The sequence below is a fragment of the Pleurodeles waltl genome, chromosome 5 (genome assembly GCF_031143425.1).
Source record: "Pleurodeles waltl isolate 20211129_DDA chromosome 5, aPleWal1.hap1.20221129, whole genome shotgun sequence".
In the NCBI taxonomy this organism is placed as follows: Eukaryota; Metazoa; Chordata; class Amphibia; order Caudata; family Salamandridae; genus Pleurodeles; species Pleurodeles waltl.
Genome location: NC_090444.1, coordinates 793,051,834 through 793,074,205, shown reverse-complemented (window position 1 = coordinate 793,074,205; position 22,372 = coordinate 793,051,834). Strand labels below are relative to the sequence as shown.

The 22,372-nt window shown below is 42.4% G+C and overlaps 1 protein-coding gene across 5 annotated transcripts in view; it reads right to left on the bottom strand.

The window, feature by feature from the left end:
• NCOA7 (nuclear receptor coactivator 7) overlaps positions 1-22,372 on the bottom strand; it is a 934,107-nt gene that overhangs the window by 374,592 nt on the left and 537,143 nt on the right. For all 5 annotated transcript variants that reach the window (XM_069234813.1, XM_069234809.1, XM_069234810.1 and 2 more), the window contains one exon: positions 9,579-9,686. In XM_069234813.1, the coding sequence (XP_069090914.1) occupies positions 9,579-9,686 (108 nt within the window). The remainder of the gene's footprint in view (positions 1-9,578; positions 9,687-22,372) is intronic.

The following is a 22,372-nucleotide window of genomic DNA, read 5'->3' as shown; positions in this document are numbered from 1 at the left end:
TACATTGTATTCAAAATATGTAGCGATGTTGTTTTGATAAGATAGCAGTCCATACCGACTCAATGCTGATATGTCATGACAAATAGTTTGTTTAAAAAAAAAAAAAAACTCCAAACTATTAGGCTCACTCTAAAGCAAACAATCGAGCCCTTGATTGTGGTTCTTCCGGGAAAGAAACACCTGGGATCCTAGGGGGCTGCGCCCAGTAAGGCACTATGCTGGAGAAGACACAGCTGGAAAGCCACCAACACTCAGAGATTGTAGGCAAACTTGAGCATCTGCATTGCAGCAAAGAGATAAAGTATGAGACTTGCACTGTACTAAATAGGACAAATCAGAAAGTGCATGAGCTTTATACTAATCAAATCATACTGCTGACCTCTGGGAAGGAATAGAAAGCTGTGCTAAGTCTTCTATAGTGCCTTTCAAGCAACCTATCAATTTTAAATTAGATGGCTATAAATTTCAGAAAAGCCACAAGGTGGCAGTGTCGTACCAGGTAGACGCAAGAGGTGCTTGTAACTAACTAAATAACCAACGGCTGGAAAACTTGAAATGGACTTTTGGTTGGTGGCCTGAGTGTGTAACAGAAGGACAAGCTTCATGAAAACAAAACAAGCATTTGCAAAGCAATGGCTCTCGCATTTGTTAGAGAGTTAGAGCAACTGGCGTTGTAAATTACAATGTATTTTACCTATGTGTTTTGGAGTGCAGTGAATGTATGAACAGAGACGCAGAGGCTTTGTATCAGTAGTCGGCTACTGAATACTGTTAGGAAGTACGTGGTTAACAAAACAGGGTGGATTCCGATCACAAAGAGCTTGGATAAGCACCTGAGCTAAATTCACCACCGGCTTTTAGTTATGCAACACTGGTGGATACAAATAGGTCGTGGTTTGTGGAAGTCTGTTACCCTCCAATGGTCCTGCATGAGCCCCTCAGGTGTAAACAAACCTTTGTGTTTTCAAGTGTCAATAAAAAGTACAGCGGTGGCATTAAATAACTGTATATACTAAAGTAGATGCGTGCTGGATGTGCTGGTGACAACTTTACACGTGCCACTGTGTGTGGGCTTTTGTGCTTCTAACATTTGGTGAATAGGACAAGCACCTATTCTTAAGACGCACTAGACGCTTGTTACAAACCGAAAACTTAACGTGGTTTACGAAAACTGTTCACGACGAGCCCCGCTTGCTTCTTCAAAGTGCCACCTTTGGAAGAGTTTCACAACACTAACATGAGCCATCGTTATTTAGAACGCACACATCCTTTCATAAAGGAACACAGGGCACAAGCGACCCTGTACACTATGTCCGCCGCTGAGAGAAAAGGGACTGGCTCGATGAGGGTGCAGTTGCCCCCGAACCATGCGAGCCCCTCGATAAATATGTTATGTTGTGGCCTTCGCGGTGGCCCCAACATGCCGATCGTACTGCAGTTACATGACAATACACTCGTGCAGTGTTTGATATTCTGCGTCAGCGCGGTCAGGTCAGGCCTTGGCAGTTGCTCTTCTAGTAGCGCGGGCCTTCGTCCGTACGCTGCGCAGCTCCCTCTGCCAGACCCGACCACGCCTCTCTTTACAATGCAATAAGTAATGGCACACGTGTAAACTAACAATAAAATATATCAGTACATGAAAATGTCAAATATAAAAAAAAAAAAAATGATTGTGTGTCCAAAATACTGTCCTTTCTTGAGTTCCAAAAATGTTTATTCACAATTTGAAATTCTGCAGTCCAATCTACATGTTCCATCCATAATTTTCACATGAAATATAGTCCTTTCTCCAAAAGCATTCTCTGATCCAAATGTTCTCAAATAATTCCGCTTGAAATTCAACAAAATCACATATACAACTCCAAAAACAAAACCTTCAATTTACACTTACTTGTCCGTCAACACGTGTTTCATCCGGGGAGTGCCCCTGGATTTCTTCAGGACCTCCTTAAATTATTAGATAATATTTTCTTATCCAAATCCTAATGCGACGCTCTCAGACAACTCACCTCATTTCCACAAACAACGCAGCTCAGGTTTAACTCGAGGCTTATCAGGGCTTCGTATACCTCAACCCACGCGCTCAACATCCAACTTTCCTGCCGCTGCTCGGGCAGCGTGACTACTCAGTTTTACTATCACAACAAGCCTTGATGAAGTCACTTGTGTGACGAAACACGTGTTGGCTGTATTTCTCTGATGACATCATGATTTCTATTTCCACAATTAAAGACACCATCTAGCAACAAGACTCAAGATTGTCTCTTTACCTATACTTCTTCAAAACCTTCAACGTACCACCGGGGATCCCTTATCCTCACTACATGATTGGACAATATATTCTGTGTGCTGTGGCCAATTTGTTACAAATATAGTGTGCTTCCTTTGAACTTTTCTTACTACTGATATGTCTTACTATTTGAAAAGTTAATTTACAAGCATTTAAGTTTTATTGGGTGCTAGAAAACGTTCGGCATTCTTTAGCCTTTCCTTTCATGCTTTCTGAACTCCAGCAAAATTGTCACTTGTTTCACATTACAAAATTCCCTCCGTCTGCCAGCAAGCAAAGGCCGTATGTTGTTTCTTCCTCTTCCTTGTTTTGGGCATGCTGCTGTTTCTTTGTGGTGTCTGTGCACAAAGGCTGCAAGCTGGAGGGGAGTTCTTTTCAATTTATTTATTTATTTAAAAACGTTCATATAGCATAAACTCGATCAGAGGAGCACTGACGTTTCATGTAGCATGAACTCGATCGGAGGATCGCTCTACATGACCAGGCCTGAAAAATTCTACTCGCACACTCGCTATGTATGGCAAGTCATATTTTATCAAGTCAAGGTATTTTTAGGACCTCGACCCTTCTGGTGAGATGACAAAGAACAGGTGTTCTGTTCAGTCAGAAAGTGAAGCAGAACTTTAAATCTTATTCTAGACTGGGAGCCTGTGCCTGCTGTCCCTAACCAAGCAACACAGCTCATGTTAGAGACAGCTCAGTGTGCATGATGATTTGGCTGTCCTGAGATGGCCGGACAAACACACGTGCGCACTGAGGGAAGTGCACACCACTCCACCTCCATGGCTGTATGATAATGAGCCCATCCCCAAGACTGGGCCAGTGACAAAAAATAAAATGATAATAAACCTGGTTTATTAGCATTTTATTATTATTTAAGTTTTGCCTCTGCTGGCAGGGGTCGATGCTCCTCACCCTTAACGAAAGAGCCGTCTCATAACCTCTACCGCCATTCAGTGTCTTTTTCAGCTCTTTCATGGCTGGAACTTTTGTTTTACAGCTGGGATCAGGGATCCCAAAAAATAATATAAAAAGTATAATAATGGCAACATTGTCATCTTATGCTGCAGACAGAGGAAGAAGGTAAATAGAAGTCCTTTAGTTCTATGCAGGGTCACTGGAATTTGGCGACAGAGAGGACCAAATTATGTGACCGGGTTGACCAATTTATGTGGAAAGAAAAGTTCAGTTATTCATTTACAACTCCAATATCTCTTACTCAAGCAAATGCGAGATCTATTGCACTGCAAACGCTGGTTCTTTTTTGCACACGAGAATATACACATTTATATTCTTGTGTGCAAATAAGAAATTCACAAAACATTTTCTAGACCATATCTCGAAGTTTTCAAACGAAAATGTTTGGATTGCATTTGCATTGCTTTAAACGTCACAGAACAAATTGGGTATATATTAAAAGCACCCTAAGCATAAACATGAAGTTATTTTTCCCAGATTGGTGCATTTACTGCCACTTATTAAGGCATGTAAATGAAAAACAGAAAATATATGTCAAGCACAGAACTTGTACATTATCACACACTAACAATTTAGAGAAAAACTTCAGTTCAGTATTCTTCACTTGACTCATCCCATGCCCATCACAGGGACTCCATAAAATCCCCCTGGACACAGAAAGAAAACAAAGTGGTAGAACCAGTTCTTTTTAAATGTGCAGGAGGCACATAGGGGAGGAGTGGGGATGGAGTAATCCACTGCAATACACTTTACAGCACTTTCTAAATAATAGGCTGCAGGTCGAAAGACTGTTTTGAATGAGTGGCCATGAAATAACTCAAATACTTCCAAATCTGCCAATCAGAAGCATCACTCCTCTACAACATAATCCCCATTTACCAGTGTCAAACTTTTGATCAATAAATTAAAAGAGTTGAGATAAAGGATATGGAACATGCGAGTCTCAACAGACAAGAGACCTAACGCCAATAAAGAAACATTTCATGGGAGAAAATTTAAAGTCGAACAATAAAGGTTTATTCAAATTTAATTATACTTAGAAGGAAAACAGTAGCTAGTTAATCAAATTCAAATCACCATCCATAATGCTTCAAATATGGAAAACTGCAAAAGGTATCAAAATAAAGACTCCTCCAAAGCAAATATATAGCCAGATCCAAAGTAAAGCTCGGCAAAAGGTCTAGCATTTATCTGCTCAGTTCGAAGCTCAAGGAAAGTCCAAGTATAAATCAACTAGACAGACTAGTGTCCTCGCGAAACTAAGCAAAAAGTCCAAGTGTAAATAACTAGTCAGACCAATGTATTCTTGTAGATCAGGTCATTCATCCTACCCCTACAGAGGAGCGCAAATCCTTAACCATTTGGCAAAACTTTGACCCCATCTCTGACGATGCTCTCCTTAAATGCATCCTTGATACAAAGCCCTCTAACCATTCTCTTGACCCCATCCCTAGTGCCATTGCCATTGACTTCTATACTAACTCTCTTTCCTACTGGACCACTTTGAACAAACCTCTCCCTCAGTCAAGGCTCCCTTCCTGTTTCCTTCAAAACTGGGCAGGTCACCCCTCTGCTTAAAAAACCCACCGCTGATGCGAACGACCTCAACAACTACCGTCCCATCACTAACCTACCCTTTCTTGCGAAAATCACAGAAAAATGTGTAGCATAACAACTTTCTCGCCATATCAAGGAAAATGATCTTCTTGACAATTTCCAGTCCGGCTTCATTCAAAACTGCAGCACTGAAACAGCCCTACTGCTAGTGATTGATGACGCGCTGCGGATACTCGATTCAGGGGAGTCTTGTCGTCTAATTCTTCTTGACCTTTCTGCAGCCTTTGACACTGTCAATCACAACACTCTCCTTAACACTCTTCAACAGAGAATGGGCATGGAGGGCACTGTGCTCAAATGGTTTGCATCCTTCCTCTCTGATAGATCCCAAATGATCAAAATAGCGAACAGTCTTTCAGCTCCTTTAGCGGTCAGTCAAGGTGTTCCTCAAGGCTCCATACTTGCACCCACACTGTTCAATCTCTATTTAGAACCGTTGGGAAATCTCCTGAGTAAATCCGGGATCCACTATCATCTATATGCGGATGACACTCAGATTTACCTTAAGGTGGCCTCCAATCACGATCTCTCCTTCCTTAGCTCTACTCTCGACTCCATTCAAAACTGGATGTTAACTCATCAACTGATCCTGAATCCCTCCAAAACAGAATTCCTCCTCCTCTCCTCCTCACTTTCTCATCCCCCAGTGCAATCATGGATGGATCAGATCAATCTAATGAACAATAAGCCCATCATTGTCGAGAGCGCAAAATCCCTTGGTGTCATACTCGACAAAAAACTAAATCTACTCTCCCACATCGACTCCATTGCAAAGTCTGCTCGACACCAACTGCGCCTTCTTTGGGGAATTCGTCGCTTCTTCCCGGAGCACGACCTTAAAACCCTGGTCCAATCGCTGGTTCTCTCCAGATTGGACTACTGCAACTCTCTTCTTACTGGCCTTCCCAAATCCCACCTTTCCCCTCTGAAGTCTATTCTCCATTCAGCAGCTCGTTTCATATATGGGGCAAAAGTAGCGACCACATTACACCCATTTTATCCACCCTCCGTTGGCTTCCCATAGAGGCAAGATCTATCTACAAAACTGCATGTATCACCCACAAAGCCTTGCACTCCTCCTCCCCTCGCTACCTGGTGAATAAACTGAAACTCTGGGGGCTCCAGACCATCACGTAATGCAGAAAAGTTATTGCTTGAACCTCCCATTTTCAAGAAGGACAGATCGATGGCCCAATCCTTTTCAGGCAACGCGGTGAGAATCTGGAACTCACTTCCGCCTCAGCTTCGGACCACCACCTCTTCCCAGGCCTTCAAAACTGACCTCAAAGCTCTCCTCCTTCAAAGACACTTCCAAATTTAATTCAAGCCCTCTATTTTCTGAAGGAAGTCCTTCCATTATAGGAAATTCTGTTCTCCATGCCTATAGAAGTGCCTTCCCAGGGTGTTTTTGTGTTTTGAGTGTATGCCATTTAGTGCAGTTTTATACCTCTACCTGTATTTTGTACTCTTTTGTATCATGCACACGGCACCTTTCCTTTTACAACGTATCATTTGCTACCTCTTATATCTTGTTTGCTTTTGATACATGCACAACGGCCACCACTGCCTCATGTAACGTAACTATTGTTTTAGTGTTTTGAGTGTCTACCATTTATTGCAATTTTTTTTTTTTTTTTGTTTACCTCTACTCGTACTTTATTTGCTCTTGTAACCTGCACACGTCACTTTTTCCTTTCGTATTGCCTCATGTAATGTAACGTTTGCGTTTGTAACAGGCTCACTTGTAATTCCTCTCCTCTTGTATCTTTACTTTGCCTATTGTGAAGCGCTCTGACACCTTCGGGTAAAGTCCGTGCTATATAAAAACGCATTAAATATTCTGTTCAGTTCGGAAAGCAAGAAAGGTCTGGCACACATCCCAAATAGGGCACATTTTCTAGGTTCAAGCAATCAAAACTACACTTTTGATATGGTATGGTCTGACATCACAGGGCTGTACTAATAAAGTATCTTTCACATATATGATACACAATATAAACAGTTAGGAAAACCTACTTTCATTCAGAATTATGATAACGCGATAGTAGGGAATGAAGGAAAAATGTGGCCTTTGTGCAATAATGCAAACAATACACAGTGCACCTGCTTGGGGAAGACCCACGCAAAGAGCCGTGAATGCGTTGCAAGTACAGCAACATCCAGCACATGGCTTCCTACTCGAGAAACAAAAAATAATATATTTTGGCTCTGTAAAATAAACACCATCACAAAATGAAGTCTATTTAATTTATTTTCCTTTTCAGAAAACACACAGAAGAGATGTATACGAAGAAAATGTGGTAATTTAATTTTGAAAGCCACGTTTTCTCGGTTAATGCAAAACGATTGTCATCACAGGCTGACTACAATCTAGTCATGCCAAATAAAGCCTGGTTATGCTAATCAAACATATTTAACCTAAGCACTGTTTTTCTATTCATTTCAAAATGCGCTGAGAAAATTGTATCAGAGGTGACCTCTTCCGTTCTTCTGTAGAAACAATGGATGCACAGCAAACGAAAGCTTGTGTCACAAGAGAAACAGCACCTTCAACACCACAAATATTGTGGTCAAGTGAGACATATGTCCATCGAAACGTTTCAGAAAAAATAAATTATTGAAACACTCTATTGCGCTAGGACATGTAGAGCCTACTCAGTGTTTCTGTACTACTGAATACTTCTTCAGAACTCTTGTGCCAGAAATTAACAAAATGTGAAAAGAAGCGGTCATCACAAGCTCGATTGCAGTCAACATAAGTTCAAGTGCTGCCAATTGGACCTCAAAGCGGGTTGGCCGCCTGCAGGTTCCCTGTCATGCACTTTGCATAACCACTCATCAACAAAATGGAGGCTGCTGGGGGCGGGGAGGGGCAAAATGATGGCACTGGACAAGGAACAAGAGGTCAAGATTTTTAGTGGTGGTGGTATAAATGACGTCAATGAATAGTCTGGAGAGGTGTTGGAGCTAGGGGTCAAGATGGAGGCCCCCAAATGCAGAGAGGTGACTCCTTAGTAGATACATAGGCACTATTAACATGTGTAAATGTGCTCGTCTTCTGTAGGTGGGGTTGTGGGAACCAGTCAATGGTGATGCAAGTAACAAACAGCCCACAAGCGTTTAGTGCGAGATCCCTTAGGTTTGCCTTATTATAAAATAAAAGATAAAATGTGCAACAAGCATTCCAAGTTAGAGCTCAGATTCCTTGGGTTTAGCCTCAGTTTGAAGGCTTGGATTCGCTGAAGTAATAGTGGAGTCCAACCGAACATACACAAAGACACTGAGGAGGCAAAGCATGACCATTCCTATGTGGATAAGCAAAGGCTAGGAAATGTCTAAGACGATATACGTGTTGAAACTAGGGTTGCGGCTGGAAGGTGGTAAGAAACGGGTTACTTGCCTGTAACAATCCTTTTGCAACCGGAAGCTCCTCTAGGATCATATGCTGTGCGTTACTGCCTCATCTACTACTTATTGGGCCCAGAAACACTATGTAAAGGTAACCATTTGTTTTAAAATGATGGGAAGGTCAGCTCTATTACTTAAGAAATTGCTAAGAAGCATGGATAAACAGTTAAAGGCTAGTCCATCTAAGACGCTGGTACAGAAGTTTACATTCATACACAATTAGGGCATACATTATTTGGGGTGCAAGGTAATTTGTGTTGCTGTTAATCTGTTTAATTTCCGTATTTAAAAATAAATAAATAAAACCTTGTCTCACTGCCATAGTTTGTTACAGACATCTACTCAATCCCCACTGTTCTCTGCACTTCTAACGCAGTTTACTACAACAAGTAAACAGGGCTACCGGTTTCTATTCTGGTGGCGGATTTAAGCAAGGTTTGGAAGGCTACAAATACCCTATTCCGCTTTAAGTGCATGAGAGTTAAGACAATTTCTTTATGTAGCACAGAACTAGTTGTAAGAAAAGGAACTGTACCACCCTTCAATTGACCTGAGCAAATTAGGTATTGCTGTCAATCAGGGGTCTCCAACCTTTTTTTGTAGTAAAAGGTTACATATGTTGGTGAAAATCATCCAGAGATATGAATATTAGAAGTTTAATACTGACCACATCAGATAAGTTTACTTGTTTGTTTTAAATATAAACGTTTCGGTTTTGTAAGCTGGGCAACACACAGGATAGCTTGAGAACTAGTAGTAGCTCACAAGCTACTCTTTGGAGACCCTACAGGCTATGTAACCAGTACCAACACCGACACCATTTCAAGCTGCGTTTGCTACTATGAAGGAGAGACTGTATCAAAATCCACATTAAGGAATCCTGGTGTGCCAGTACACCTATATGAAAGATATGCTTTCTCTTTGGGTGGTATTCATCCTTCCCAATTAGATATATTGATGCCAAAGTATACTATTTCAGAAGGAATATTCTGAAAGCTGTTGAACATACAAATTGTTTACTTTATCTATTCTGGGGAGTTAAGGCTGCTCTTCCCGTCAGCAACACTAATCTTCGATGGTACAAGTGCCAGAGGGAGTGAAGGCATGCACAGGACATGCTAAAATGGGTTCAAACCGCACTTCTGCAACAGCACGTGCAGCCACAAAACCAAAGCAGATGTCAAAAGCAAGCACCCCACAGCACATTAATCTCTAACAAATGCTGGAGTCCACAATCCATCTGTCTGAGTAGAAACAAACTGATCGACAGCTAGTAATAGCTTACCTGCCCTGGCACAATTGTGTGTGTGAACAGCCTGTTGAGTTCCACAAGTTTATTCGGAGTGACGTTGAACTTTAGTGCTATACTATTTAGAGTGTCTGTACTTGCTGCCTGTAGAAAGAAAAAGTAACACATTAAGAAACTTACAAAAAGATTAGAACAATGGATGTTGCAAGACTACAAACAGTGCTTCTGTGCACGGTAATACTGAACATTTGCGCAGTGGTATGTACTGAATCACCAATAGCATCCTGCGTTTACAGCTTGCTTACTGTGCTATGAGAAGCTGACCACATCTTAAATCCATCACAGTGGTTACCCAAACATACAAATTTAAACCAGCCACAGTGGGGTAAAGTTTCAGTCCGCAAAGCAAAAACATGACCAAACACTAACAATGAGTTAGAATGCCCCTGGTTTCCTCAAGATCGTGGGCTATTACAGAAGGGCTCACACCCAGTGCGGAGATGGAAGATGGTTTATTCACTGATGTGTGCAACATATGAGAAAAACATATGGCTGACGGTGCACCAATGGTATGTTGGGGCACTTCTTGAGGAAAGAAGAAAGAAGGAAATAGAAGAAAGAAGAAAGAAGAAGAAAAAGAAGAAGAATTATGAAACCGGGCTGAACAAAGTAACGTGTACAGAACACATGACAAACCGTTCAGTTGGCTGTCCTACGGATCCCCTGATGACAGACGTGCATCAAGACAATCCACCAAGTTAAGCTACTCTAGGTGGAAAGGAGTAGGCGGAAAGGAGTAGGCGGACCTTTTGTGCTGGATACTTCTTGCTTGATGGACAAGAACAAGAAATCGCCCCTTTTTTGTACATTGCTGGATTTAGATAAAAATGCAGACAACAAATACTTCCTATTGTTAGCCACTTGAACGCAATCTCTGGGCCTCCAAATATGTCCAGACTCCATCTGACTGAAGAGGGGCCACACTTTTGAAAGAGGGAATTAACATGGAAAAAATTGATTGAATCATGTTAGACATTCACTTGGGGCCTAATCTTATCGACATGGAAGTTATCCATAGACAGGATAGTGACCACAGGCTCCTTCCCTATCCATGAGAGGGGATCACTTCTTTAATACTTGTATTTCAAATCTAATATGTGATGTTCTCTTGATGGCTACAAATAATCAAAGACAATTAACACAGCTAGCCATGTAGGCAAATCAAAAGTCAAATCTCGTTAACAAGCCAGCTATTACAGAAACAAGATTGGAGTATAAATCCGTTCAGTATTTAGATACAAAATATTGGGAACAGGTCAATTGGAAGGACCTCCTAAAGCAGCTTAGATGAATGACAAAGCATGTAAACATATTGTTGCCCGTGGCAGCTTGCACACAAATAATCTTGGCGAGTTCCACATCAAACTAGTGTTTGGGCTCAGCATTTCGCTGACCTTTGTTCTGAATGCCACCTAGTCATTTATACTCTTACTCAAACAATGGATGGTTTGGTAATTAGTACTCCCCCTTGGTAACAACTATGCAGGAGTCCAAGGCTATTTATTGAGTCTATGAAACGTGGCAAAGCTCCTCTGCCCGATAAGATTAGAGCTTTATCAAACAGAGCCCCAGATTTGTCTGCCTTATATAAATATATGATACAAGCTATTTTGAAAGGAGCCGATCTCACCGAAACTTGAAAGTGGCGGAAATAGAGAGAAGGGAAATCCCAGGGAACTATAGACCCTTCAGTTAAATAGATATCCTGCATAAAATATTATGTAGACAGATTCGGGACCATCTACAGTAGTGGTTCTTAACCTTTTTTACTTCTATGGACCTCAGTTAATTATTGGAAGACAGTGACACCCAGTGAATCATTATTGGAATTTAGGGACCTCTACTGAGCAATTACTGAATGCCCGAAGAAATCATTTTCGATGAACTGAACTGCAAAACAGCACACAAATACAGAAACAAGCATGGGAACAAATAGACAAATTATGATACATTAGTTAATTCATACACATCTTTAAAAAAATATATATATTTTTTTAAATGGAAAGTATGGAGCTTTCCTAAATTTAATTGAAGCCATTCAACGTCATTACTATATTCTGTGTGATGCACTTGCACTGCTCCCACGAATGAATCTGGGGATACTAATTTCATTTTTAGCCTCCAATTAAAAATTCCTTCATAGGTACAGAAAGTTTCACTAATGTCAGTATTACATTATATATATATATATATATATATATATATATATATATATATATATATGGAAAATGTCACTTACCCAGTGTGCATCTGTTCGTGGCATGTAGTGCTGCAGATTCACATGCTTTGCCTAAGTTCGCCATCTAGTGTTGGGATCGGAGTGTTACAAGTTGTTTTTCTTTGAAGAAGCTTTTTCGAGTCACGAGATGAAGTGACTCCTCCTCTCAGTGATAGTGCGCATGGGCATTGAGTCGTTTGTTAGATTGTTGTTCCTCAGTAGGGTGAAGTAAGAAGAGAAAAATTGTATATGTGTACACACACACACACACATATATATATATATATATGGTAAAAAAAAGATGTCCATGCAATGTATATACATATTTACATAAGAAAGTACCACAACGGCTAAAGGCTTCCGGGGAGGAGGCTGAGAGCGCATGTGAATCTGCAGCATCACATGCCACTAACAGATGTACACTGGGTAAGTGACATTTTACGTTCGATGGCATGTGTAGCTGCAGATACGCATGCTTTGCATAGACTGAAAAGCAGTCCCCTCCTACAATAAGCGGTGGCTAGCCTGTAAGAGTTTGAGTAGTTTGAAATAGTGTTTTCAGCACTGCTTGACCAACATTTGCTTGTTGGCGAGATAGCACATCTACACAGTGGTGTTTAGTAAATGTGTGTGGTGTGGACTATGTGGCTGCTTTGCATATGTCTGCAATTGGTATATTTCCTAAGAATGCCATTGAAGCTCCTTTCTTTCTAGTAGAATGTGCTTTAGGAGTTACTAATAGTTACCTTTTAGCTTTACGATAGCAAGTTTGAATACACATTACTATCCATCTAGCCAATCCTTTTGAAATAGGATCACCCTTATGAGGCTGTTGAAAAGCTTCAAAAAGTTGTTTAGATTTTCTAAAATCTTTTGTTCCAGCTATATAATACATGGGAGCTCTATGAGGTCAAGAGTGTGGAGAGCTCTTTCAGCATCTGAATTTGGTTGTAGAAAGACTGGCAATTCCACTGACTGATGTGAAATGGTGAAACCACTTTGGGTAGAAATTTTGGATTTGTCCTAAGTACTATTTTGTGTTTGTGAATTTGGAAGAAAGGTTCTTCTAAAGTGAATGCTTGAATTTCACTAACTCTTCTTAAGGAAGTAATTGCTACCAGGAAAGCAACTTTCCATGAGAGAAACTGAAGAGTGCATGGGTTCAAATGGTGGACCCATAAGCCTTGTGAGCACAATGTTAAGATTCCAGGCAGGAGCTGGTGGAGCTCTAGGTGGAATAACTCTTAAGGCCTCCCATAAAAGCTTTTAAGACATTAATTCTAAACAAAGAGGTATGCTGTCTGTTTTGGAGGCAGGCCGATATTGCAGTTTAATGAGTTTTAATAGAATATGCAAGATTTGTTTTTTGTAAGTAAAAGAAAATAACGTACAATATCCTGTACCAATGCTTTAAGTGGATCAATGTTTTTGGGTTGACCGTAATATACAAAACGTTTCCATTTAGCTGCATAGCACTGCCTGGTTAAAGGTTTACGTGCTTCCTTTAGAATGTCCATACATTCTGATGGAAGCTGTAGATATTTAAACTCTAAGACCTCAGGAGCCAAATCGCCAGGCTGAGTATAACAGGATTGGGATGTCTGATCTGACCTTTGTTTTGAGTTAATAGGTCTGGTCTGTTTGGGAGCTTGTGATGTGGTACTACAGACAGATCCAACAGTGTTGTGTACCAGTGTTGGCGAGTCCACATGGGAGCTATGAGTATCATAGTGAGGGAGGTGTGACGTATTTTGTTGACCAGAAATGGAATTAGTGGCGGGAGGGGGGGAGGGGGGGAGCATAAGCAAACATCCCTGACCAACTGATCCATAGAGCATTGCCCTTGGATAGAGGGTATGGGTACCTGGATACGAAGTTTGGGCATTTTGTGTTTTTGCTTGTTGCGAAAAGGTCTATGTCTGGTGTTCCCCACATGTGAAAGTACTGTTGATTTACTTGTGGGTGAATCTCCCATTTGTGTATTTGTTGCTGGGTCCTGCTTAGGAGGTCCGCTAGTTGGTTGTGCATCCCAGGGATGTACTCTGCTAGTAGCCAAATGCGATTGTGAATGGGCCATTTCCAAATTGTCGGTGCTAGAAGGGACAATTGGGATGAGTGTGCCCCCCCCTTTGTTTTTGCAGATAAGAAAAACAGACAACATGACAACAATGTACTAACACTGTTTTGTGCATGATCTGCGGCTGGAATGCTTTGAGTGCTAGGAAGACTGCTAGCAATTCCCAGTGGTTTATGTGGTGAGTCTGCTGGACTGAGTCCCATTCTCCCTGTATAGTAAGATTGTTGAGATGGGCTCCCCAACCAGTCATTGATTCATCTGTGGTGATTACGGTCTGTGGCATAGGGTCCTGAAATGGCCGCCCTTTTGATAAGTTGGTGTGATTCCACTTTTGCAGAGCATTTTAAGTCTGCCGGTCCAACAACACTAGATTGTGGAGTTGACCCTGTGCCTGAGACCATTGTTGGGAGAGACACTGTTGTGGGGGTGGGGTGGTCTCATGTTTAGACATGCATTGGGTACTATTGCTAAGCACGATGCCATCATTCCCAATAGTTTCATGATAAACCTTACTGTGTAAGTTTGATTGTATCATAGCTGTGATATGAGATTGTGGAAAGCTTGAATTCTCTGTGGGTTTGGGTACGCTAATGCAGACCGAGTGTTCAGAATTCCTCCCAGATATAGTTGTATTTGCACTGGTTGGAGATTAGATTTTTGGTAATCAATGGTGAACCCTAGACTGTGTAGGGTATCGATTGTGTATTGTGGTGCTGTTGACAGGTTTGAATGGTGCTGGCGTTTAGGAGCCAGTCGTCCAGATAGGGAAAAACATGTATATTTGCCTTCTTAGGTATGCTGCAACCACTGCAAGGCATTTGGTGAATACCTTTGGGGCTGTTACTCCAAAGGGTAGCACTTTGAACTGGTAATGTGTGCCTGCTACCACAAATCTTAGATATTTGTGATGTGCTGGATGTATGGGAATGTGGAAGTAAGCATCTTTTAGACCTAATGCTGTCACGTAGTCCTGTTTTTGTAATAGGGGAATGACATCCTGAAGAGTGACCATGTGGAAATGCTCTGAGAGGATGTACTGATTGAGAGGTCTGAGATCCAGGATTGGTCTGAGTGTACCATTCTTTTTTGGCATAAGGAAGCATAGAGAATATACTCCTTTCACTTGTTGAGCTAAAGGTACCACCTCTATTGCACCTTTGAGTAGAAGTGATTGTACTTCTTTTTTTAATATAATGAGATGCTCCTGAGTTAGTCTGTGTGAACAAGGTGGAATATTGGTGGAGTAGAAACGAATTCTAGACAGTGATCTGTAGTGATGTTGTGCCATTGTGGATAGAAATTTACCAGTCTTCCCCCCACAGGAAATGTATGCTATGTGGGAATGGTGAGAAAGTCACTGTTTGTTGGATTGTGAGGAACCTCTTGAAGTGGTGGGTTTACCTCCTCCTCTACTGTTGCATCCCCTATAGGAGCCTCTAAATGATCCTCTAGTGTGGAATTGTGAGGATTGTTTTTGATGGGTAGTTGCTGTTTCCGTAGCCGATGGTTAGCTGATTTATCAGTTGCATCCATAACAGATCTAGTAGCATTGTTAGATATTGCTTGCTCTTCGTTAACCATTTGCTGTCCCCGTTTGGTGTTCTGGAGGGAGGTATTGTAACAGCTCTTCCATTTCATCCCAGTGTGCTCTGTCATATCTAGCCAAAAGAGCTTGTGAATTGGCTATCCTCCAGTAATTTGCAGCTTGTGAAGACACCCTCTTCCCAGTTGCATCTATTTTCCTGCTTTCCTTATCAGGAGGAGGGGCATCTCCTGTGGACTGACTGTTGGCCTTTTTTCTCGCTGCACCAACTTCGATGAAATAAGGAAGTAGTTAAGCTCCTATAAACACAGGGTCTGAGGGTGCTGGTTTATATTTTTTTGTCCACTCTAGGAGTGATAATCCTAGCTTTAACAGGCTTTTAAAATACATCAGAAGCATGTCTGAGCATGCCTGGGAGCATAGGAAGACAATCATATTGCTTATGCGTTGATGCCAGTGAGTCAAACAGAAAATCCTGCTCTATGTGGTCAGTGTGCATTTGCACAGTATTGTATGCTGCAGCTCTAGCCACTACTTTATTATATGCTGTAGTGTCCTCTGGTGGCGAGGGTCTGGCAGGATATAACTGAGGGTCATTTGGTAAAATTGAATCAGAGTCATATGTATCCCATAGATCTGGGTCCTGCTGATCATCACTAAAATTATCCCCAATGTGATGAAATTGAGGATGTATGGAGTGATAATTGTGCCTCATATGTGAGTGATGGTGGTGTGGAAGGAGGAACAGGAGAATGTGGGGGTGAAGGCTGTTTCGGTGTTGAAGTCTCTCCCTGTTTGTGCTTGAAGACCTTTGATGGAGGTGCATTTTTTGAAGTGTCTCAAAGTCAATTTCCTTTTAAAGGGACATTGGAGAGGAGGCAATTATCCTCCCTGTGTCCTTCTGAATACATATTTTTCTTTGTTTGGTGTCCATGAGCTCTTAAATAGGTTGAATGTCTATGGACTCCTGGGCAGAAGTAGTTTCTTTACTACCCATAGCTTTAGACTCCGAAATGTTATGTTTTGGTTGAACCAAAAGTGTCGGCTCCGAAGATGGTGCTGATCTTTTCGGCTCCGAAGATGTGCTTTCGACTTTTCAGCTCAACTCTAAGATTGGTGTGGGAGTATGCTTGGTCGAAGCCAAGTGCAACTTAGTCTTAAATCTTGGTGCAGAACCCGGTGGTTGGTCATCCGGACTTTCTTTTCGAATCAGACCATGGCCTGAAGGCAGTGGAGGATCGACGACCAGTGCTGGAGTCTTTTTAGTAATTTTTGTGTGGTGTGATGGGGCAGTTGTACTCACGTACTGCACTGCAGGCACGTAGTGGCTGTTGTCATCTGAATGTTCTTCAGGGTCAGAGTCTTGGACGGAAAAGACTTCCTGCCGAACTTCTTAGTGGGCATGTTCTTCACCGAAGATCTCCGGTGTGTCTTCTGTTGGTTTCAACGTCATCTTGGGCCGACGAGCTCTATGGTTCATAGATCGAAAAGATCTACAGGCGTTGCAATTGTCTTCTTGACGGTTTACGGAAATTTAGCATGACACAGAGGACAGAATCGAAACAGAGTTTGTTCCATCAGACTCACATGGAAGGAGGCCCTTAAAGGGCGTTGCTCTTGTAAGGGTGAGAAAAAAAACGACCCGACGGTCTAGAACGGATCGATTATAGATGGGAACACGATCAAAAACAATGCAGACAATAATATAGAATATGTTTTGAATCTCCGAATCCAGAATCACAGGATCGAGCGAAAACATGTCTGAACCTGACGGCAGGAAGGAAAACAATCTAACAAACAACACAATGACTATGCACACTATCACTGAGAGGAGTCACTTGATCTTGTGATTTGAAAAAGCTTCTTCGAAGAAAAACAACTTGTAACACTCAGAGCCCAACACCAGATGGCAAACTAATGCAAAGCATGTGTATCTGCAGCTACACATGCCAAACACACACACTATATAATATACATATATATATATACACACACACATATACACACACATATATACATTCACACACATATATAATGTAAAAACACACATACACACACTCCGTTATTCTGTTAATATTTAATTTTCTAAGCAGTCGCGGACCCAGTGATTAGGCTTTGCAGACCCCACTTGGTTTTGTGAACTGCATGTTAAGAATCACTGGTCTACAGGATTGGATTGAGGAGTTGCACATCCCATCAACTTTCCATGCAAGATTCAGAAACAACATAAATACAATACTCCAGATCTTTCTTTTTGTACTATTGTACTGGATTTATGTGATAGTGAAAATGAACACCTGTATGTGGCCTTTGCCGACTTAAAAGCTGCACTTAATCTGGTACCCAGAGCTGTGAAGTGGGAGGCTTTTGAAAAAAAGGTGTCACAAATAATCTTTTGCCCATCCAAACACTTTTGCACACCGATAATTAAGAACTAGTAAATTGGGCAAGAATCAGGAGTTGACCAGTTGCATCAATGTACACAAGGGTATTAGGCAAGGAGGTCTTTTGGCACAGACTATTCTCTCTGTATATCAATGAGAACTTATCTTGTTGAGTGTAACAATGATTAAAATTCCAGTGCTACTATTTGTTAACAATACAGTCTTAATTTCCAAGACACCAACCGATGAGATTACCAACATTCCTCAAAATGGTTTCAGCATCTATTGATCAACAAGTGCTGGAAATCAATTCCTCTAAGATAACATTAATGGTATTGGGTTCCCAAGGGTAATTTAGAGGTGTTTTAACATTGAGGGTGGGTGGTAGGGGACCGTCGTCTTTTGCAAAAGTTGATATTTTTGATGATCTGGGATTAAAAACAACAAACACGTTTTCCTGGACTTCCCAAATCACTAAGAGCTGCCTGATAGTGCAACATAGAGAAGCAGCTGTATTGAAAACAAAAGCACAGATCGACAACTTCAAGACCAGTGCCACCAGATTAACAATTATTTTATGCAAAAGGCCCAGGAGCTGCCCTTCATGGAACAGAGTTCTAGAGGGCTGTAATTTGGAAATCACGACCAGAACAGAGACTAGGTTTGAGGGGTAATTTTTTATTCTACCACAGAGCACCGCTATGCTGCCACAGTTCTTTGACTCAGGGTTTAAAAAAATCTGCTCATTAGCTAATTCGAGGCGCTTACTTGACTGGCTGAGAGATTGGCCAAAACCTTAAGTCATAGGGGCGTATTTGTGGAACTGAGAGCCTTGGATAAAAACTGTAGCATATTTTGGCTTAAATACGTGAAAGAGTGGCTCCAGTCCTTGAGCTTGGGAGTACGGTGGGAACAACCTTCCTCTATTTCGATTAATGTTGGAACTGTGAGATTTCTTAAATCTTTTTATTTGGTTTTCAAAAGGTGCATAACATAACCAAAGAAGCATTACATATTGAGAAATCATCATAGCACCAAAACAGAGAGAAAGAGGCAACATCCCCTCAGCCCCCCGCCAACTACAACCCAGACACTTGAGCATATAGGTAGCCATTACATCAATTATTAACTCTCCCCATTTATAAATATCACAACCCATATGTCTCTTATTAGTCATCAGTTTATATTTAGCAGCATGGCCCAATGAGCCAAGTTTCCATATGTATCTATGCATTCAAGGAATAATATGCCATCCAGGCCGCCCAGACCATACCAAATTTCCAAGGACAGCCTCTATTGGTGTATGTTGCCTTCTCTGCCATCATAAATCCATTCATACATCCATCTCTCTTCTCCACATATCCACAGCTGGACATATCTCAAAGAACCAAAGATGGGCGATTTCTTCTCTCTTGGCCACCACCAGCACGAGGCGGCAAAATAGGAGCTTGGCTCAGGACAAATCAATGTCATTAGGGATTCCCACAAGAATAAATTTGGGATCAAGGGGGACCTGCTCCGATACCACTCCTTTATTTCCCCCACAATCCTTGTCCAACATTCCTGATGCACAGGGCATCCTCAGATTGTGTGTAGGAAGGTGCCAATGTTCTTGTGACATCTACAACAGTTCGGGTGCGGTGCCTTTCCCATAGTATGCAAACACTGTCTATCATAATCGATCCTAGGAAGGATCTTAAACTGGATTATTCTTATTCTCGATCTGATCGCTACATCTTGTGAGAACCTCAATGCTGCCTCCCAATCCACATCCTCCAATTCTCCAAAGTCGGTCTCCCAACAGCTGGGTAGTCTGAGAATAGTCTGTGTGTCAGACATATCATTGTAAACAGTCCTATACGTTATGGACATCAATTTTGTGTCTAGGCTCTCCATCAATAATCAACCCTCCATAGGGGTGTAGTCAGGTATCATCTCCCCCCGGGAGGCCCTCCGCATTCCATGTGTGCTGCAAACATGCATACTGCAGGAACTGTGTCTTACTAAGCGCATAATGTTTGAAAGGCCACAAAAGCTATGATATCTCCCCCCCTCCATCACATCCCCCTACATTGGAAATATCAATGTGGTCCCACGCCTCAAAACCCGTCGGTGTACTAATTTACAACAACTAACATCCCTCCCAAAGGAGGGGGGCTCCCTTGTGGGTTGGTGATGCCATCCCATTACACCTTACACCACTCGATGAGGGACAGCTGAGTAGCAGGTAAAATGTGTTTCCCTCCCCCCTCATATATAGTGGAGACCAGATTTCCTCTTCCATTGAACTGTCTCCAGTCGAAAAGTAGGGTGATCTCCCGGAGCAAACATCCAGTCATTGATGTTAATCAGATAAGCTGCCCAGTAGTGATCCTCCAGGTCCGGGAGAGAAGCCCGTATATTGATTGCGCTGTAGCGTTTTGAGGGCAATTCAAGGGTGCTTCCCATCCCACAGAAAGTCACATGTCTCATGCCAAGGCCATAAAAAATCCCGGGGTGATCTTGTGATATGTATTTTGTAGGACATATAAGAACTTCGGGAGAGGGATCATCTTAAACATGGCTACCCACGCCAACAATGTGAGAGGGATATCTCTCCAGTGTTCAAAGTCTTTTCAACAAGCTCGCATCACCCTCCCCAGATTATTAGTATGGCAAAAATCTGCCATATGTGTCAAAGTAACCGAGGTACTGTAATCCCTCATGCGAATACAGAAGAGGACTTGGGAGGGAATGGATTGCTCTGTCTTTCTGTGGGGTATATAAAATATATTTGTCCCAATTAATCTGGTAGACAGAGTAGCTCCAATATTCCTCAAACAGGTGGAAGAATCTTGGGAGGGACACTAGGGGCCTTGTGACACACAAAAGTATGTTATCAGCATATAATGAAATGCGTTCCTCTTCAGTCTCCTCCTCTCTCAGCCTGAGCCCATGTAGGTCGGGATGGGCATGGATCATGCATGCCAGGGATTCTATACTGAGAGCAAACGGGGGGTGGGGGCATCCCTGCCTGGTACACCATACTATGGGGAACTCAGATGAAAAAGAGTCCCATTTACTCTCACTGCCGCCACTTGGTTACAGTAGAGCAGTCCCACCCATTCCCAGTATTGAGGGCCAAATGTGAATCTTACCAGTGTACCTTACAAGAAGGGCCAGTGCACTGCATAAAATGCTTTCCCGGCGCCCAAGGGACAAAGATGTGTGGATCTGGATGTTTCAGTATGGCATTCAGCCAGTTGTGTGTGTGCCTCAGATTATATCTTGTGGAGCATCTAGGCATAATGCCAGACTGGTCTCTGTGGCCTAGGGAAGCAATAACGCCTTGTAGGAGCATTGCTAATACTGTGGCAAGAACTTTCACCTCTGCATTAAGGAGGGATATTGGTCTATAGCACGTTTTAGGACGGGCTTCCTTGTGGATAGCAACTATCTTGGTCAGTCTTGAATCAGGAGGGAGAGCTCCTTGTTGTCTAGCCTTCAGGAACATGTGTAGTAGGTGGTGGGCTAATAGATCACCAAGTCTCTTAAATCGCTTCGCCGAGAGCCCGTTGGGGCCGGGGACTTTGCCAAACGTAACCTTGCCATGGCAGCTTTTACCTCTTCCAAGGTGATGTTGCCTTCTGGATCTGCCAAGCCTCTGCGTCCAGTACTGGGACAGCTGTGCCCTGTAAGTATCCTGTGATAAGATGGGCATCTTTCAATGGTCTTGCCTTGTACAAATTACCGTAATAGCAGGCAAAGGCATCTGCAATTTCTATATTCGAAGACACTAGCTTCCTCCAGATTCACGCTCAGGTATCCACCTCATCTCCATCCTTCCCAGCCAAGATACGAGTTTCCTTGCTTTATCCCCAGTTTCATAAAGCCTGTGCAGGGTAGTACGCAGCTGACTTTTCACCTCCCTCTCTGCAGTTTCCCTGTACTCCCCCCTTACTAGTTCCAGTTCTCGGAGTGCGAGGAGGGCCGATTCCTGTCCCAAAGTCCCCTTGAGTGGCAGCAGGTGGTGTTTACATTCTTCTAAGGTTTCTGATGCCTTCCTTGTCTTCTGGCCCACTAAGTTGTGGGCACTATCCTGAAGCACTGTCTTGTATGCTTCCCAGGGCACTACTGTGGACGCAACCGACCCTGTGCTTTCCTTGAAATATAATTCACTATACACCCAGAGCTCATGTGCCACCTCTCGATCCTGCAATTCCCAAGCCTCCAACTCTGCACTCCTGTTCCTCGACTCCCCAGACGCACCATTAGGGGAGAGTGGTCAGACAGACCTCTCACCAAGTAGTCCACCTGATGTATAGTCCCCACCTCCTCTGCGGGGCTAAAGATATAATCCAATCTAGAAAATACTTTAAGGGCCCTAGAGAATTAAGAATACTTTCTGTCAGTGGGGTGGGCACGCCTCCACAGATCAGACAATCCTAGGGCTGCAGCAAAACAGGAAAGCTGAGTGGGGGGTGCAAGACGACTGACGTCCTGGATTGGTCCACATCCAACGCCATCACATCATTACAGTCTCCCCCTAAGACATGGAGTGGGGAGTCA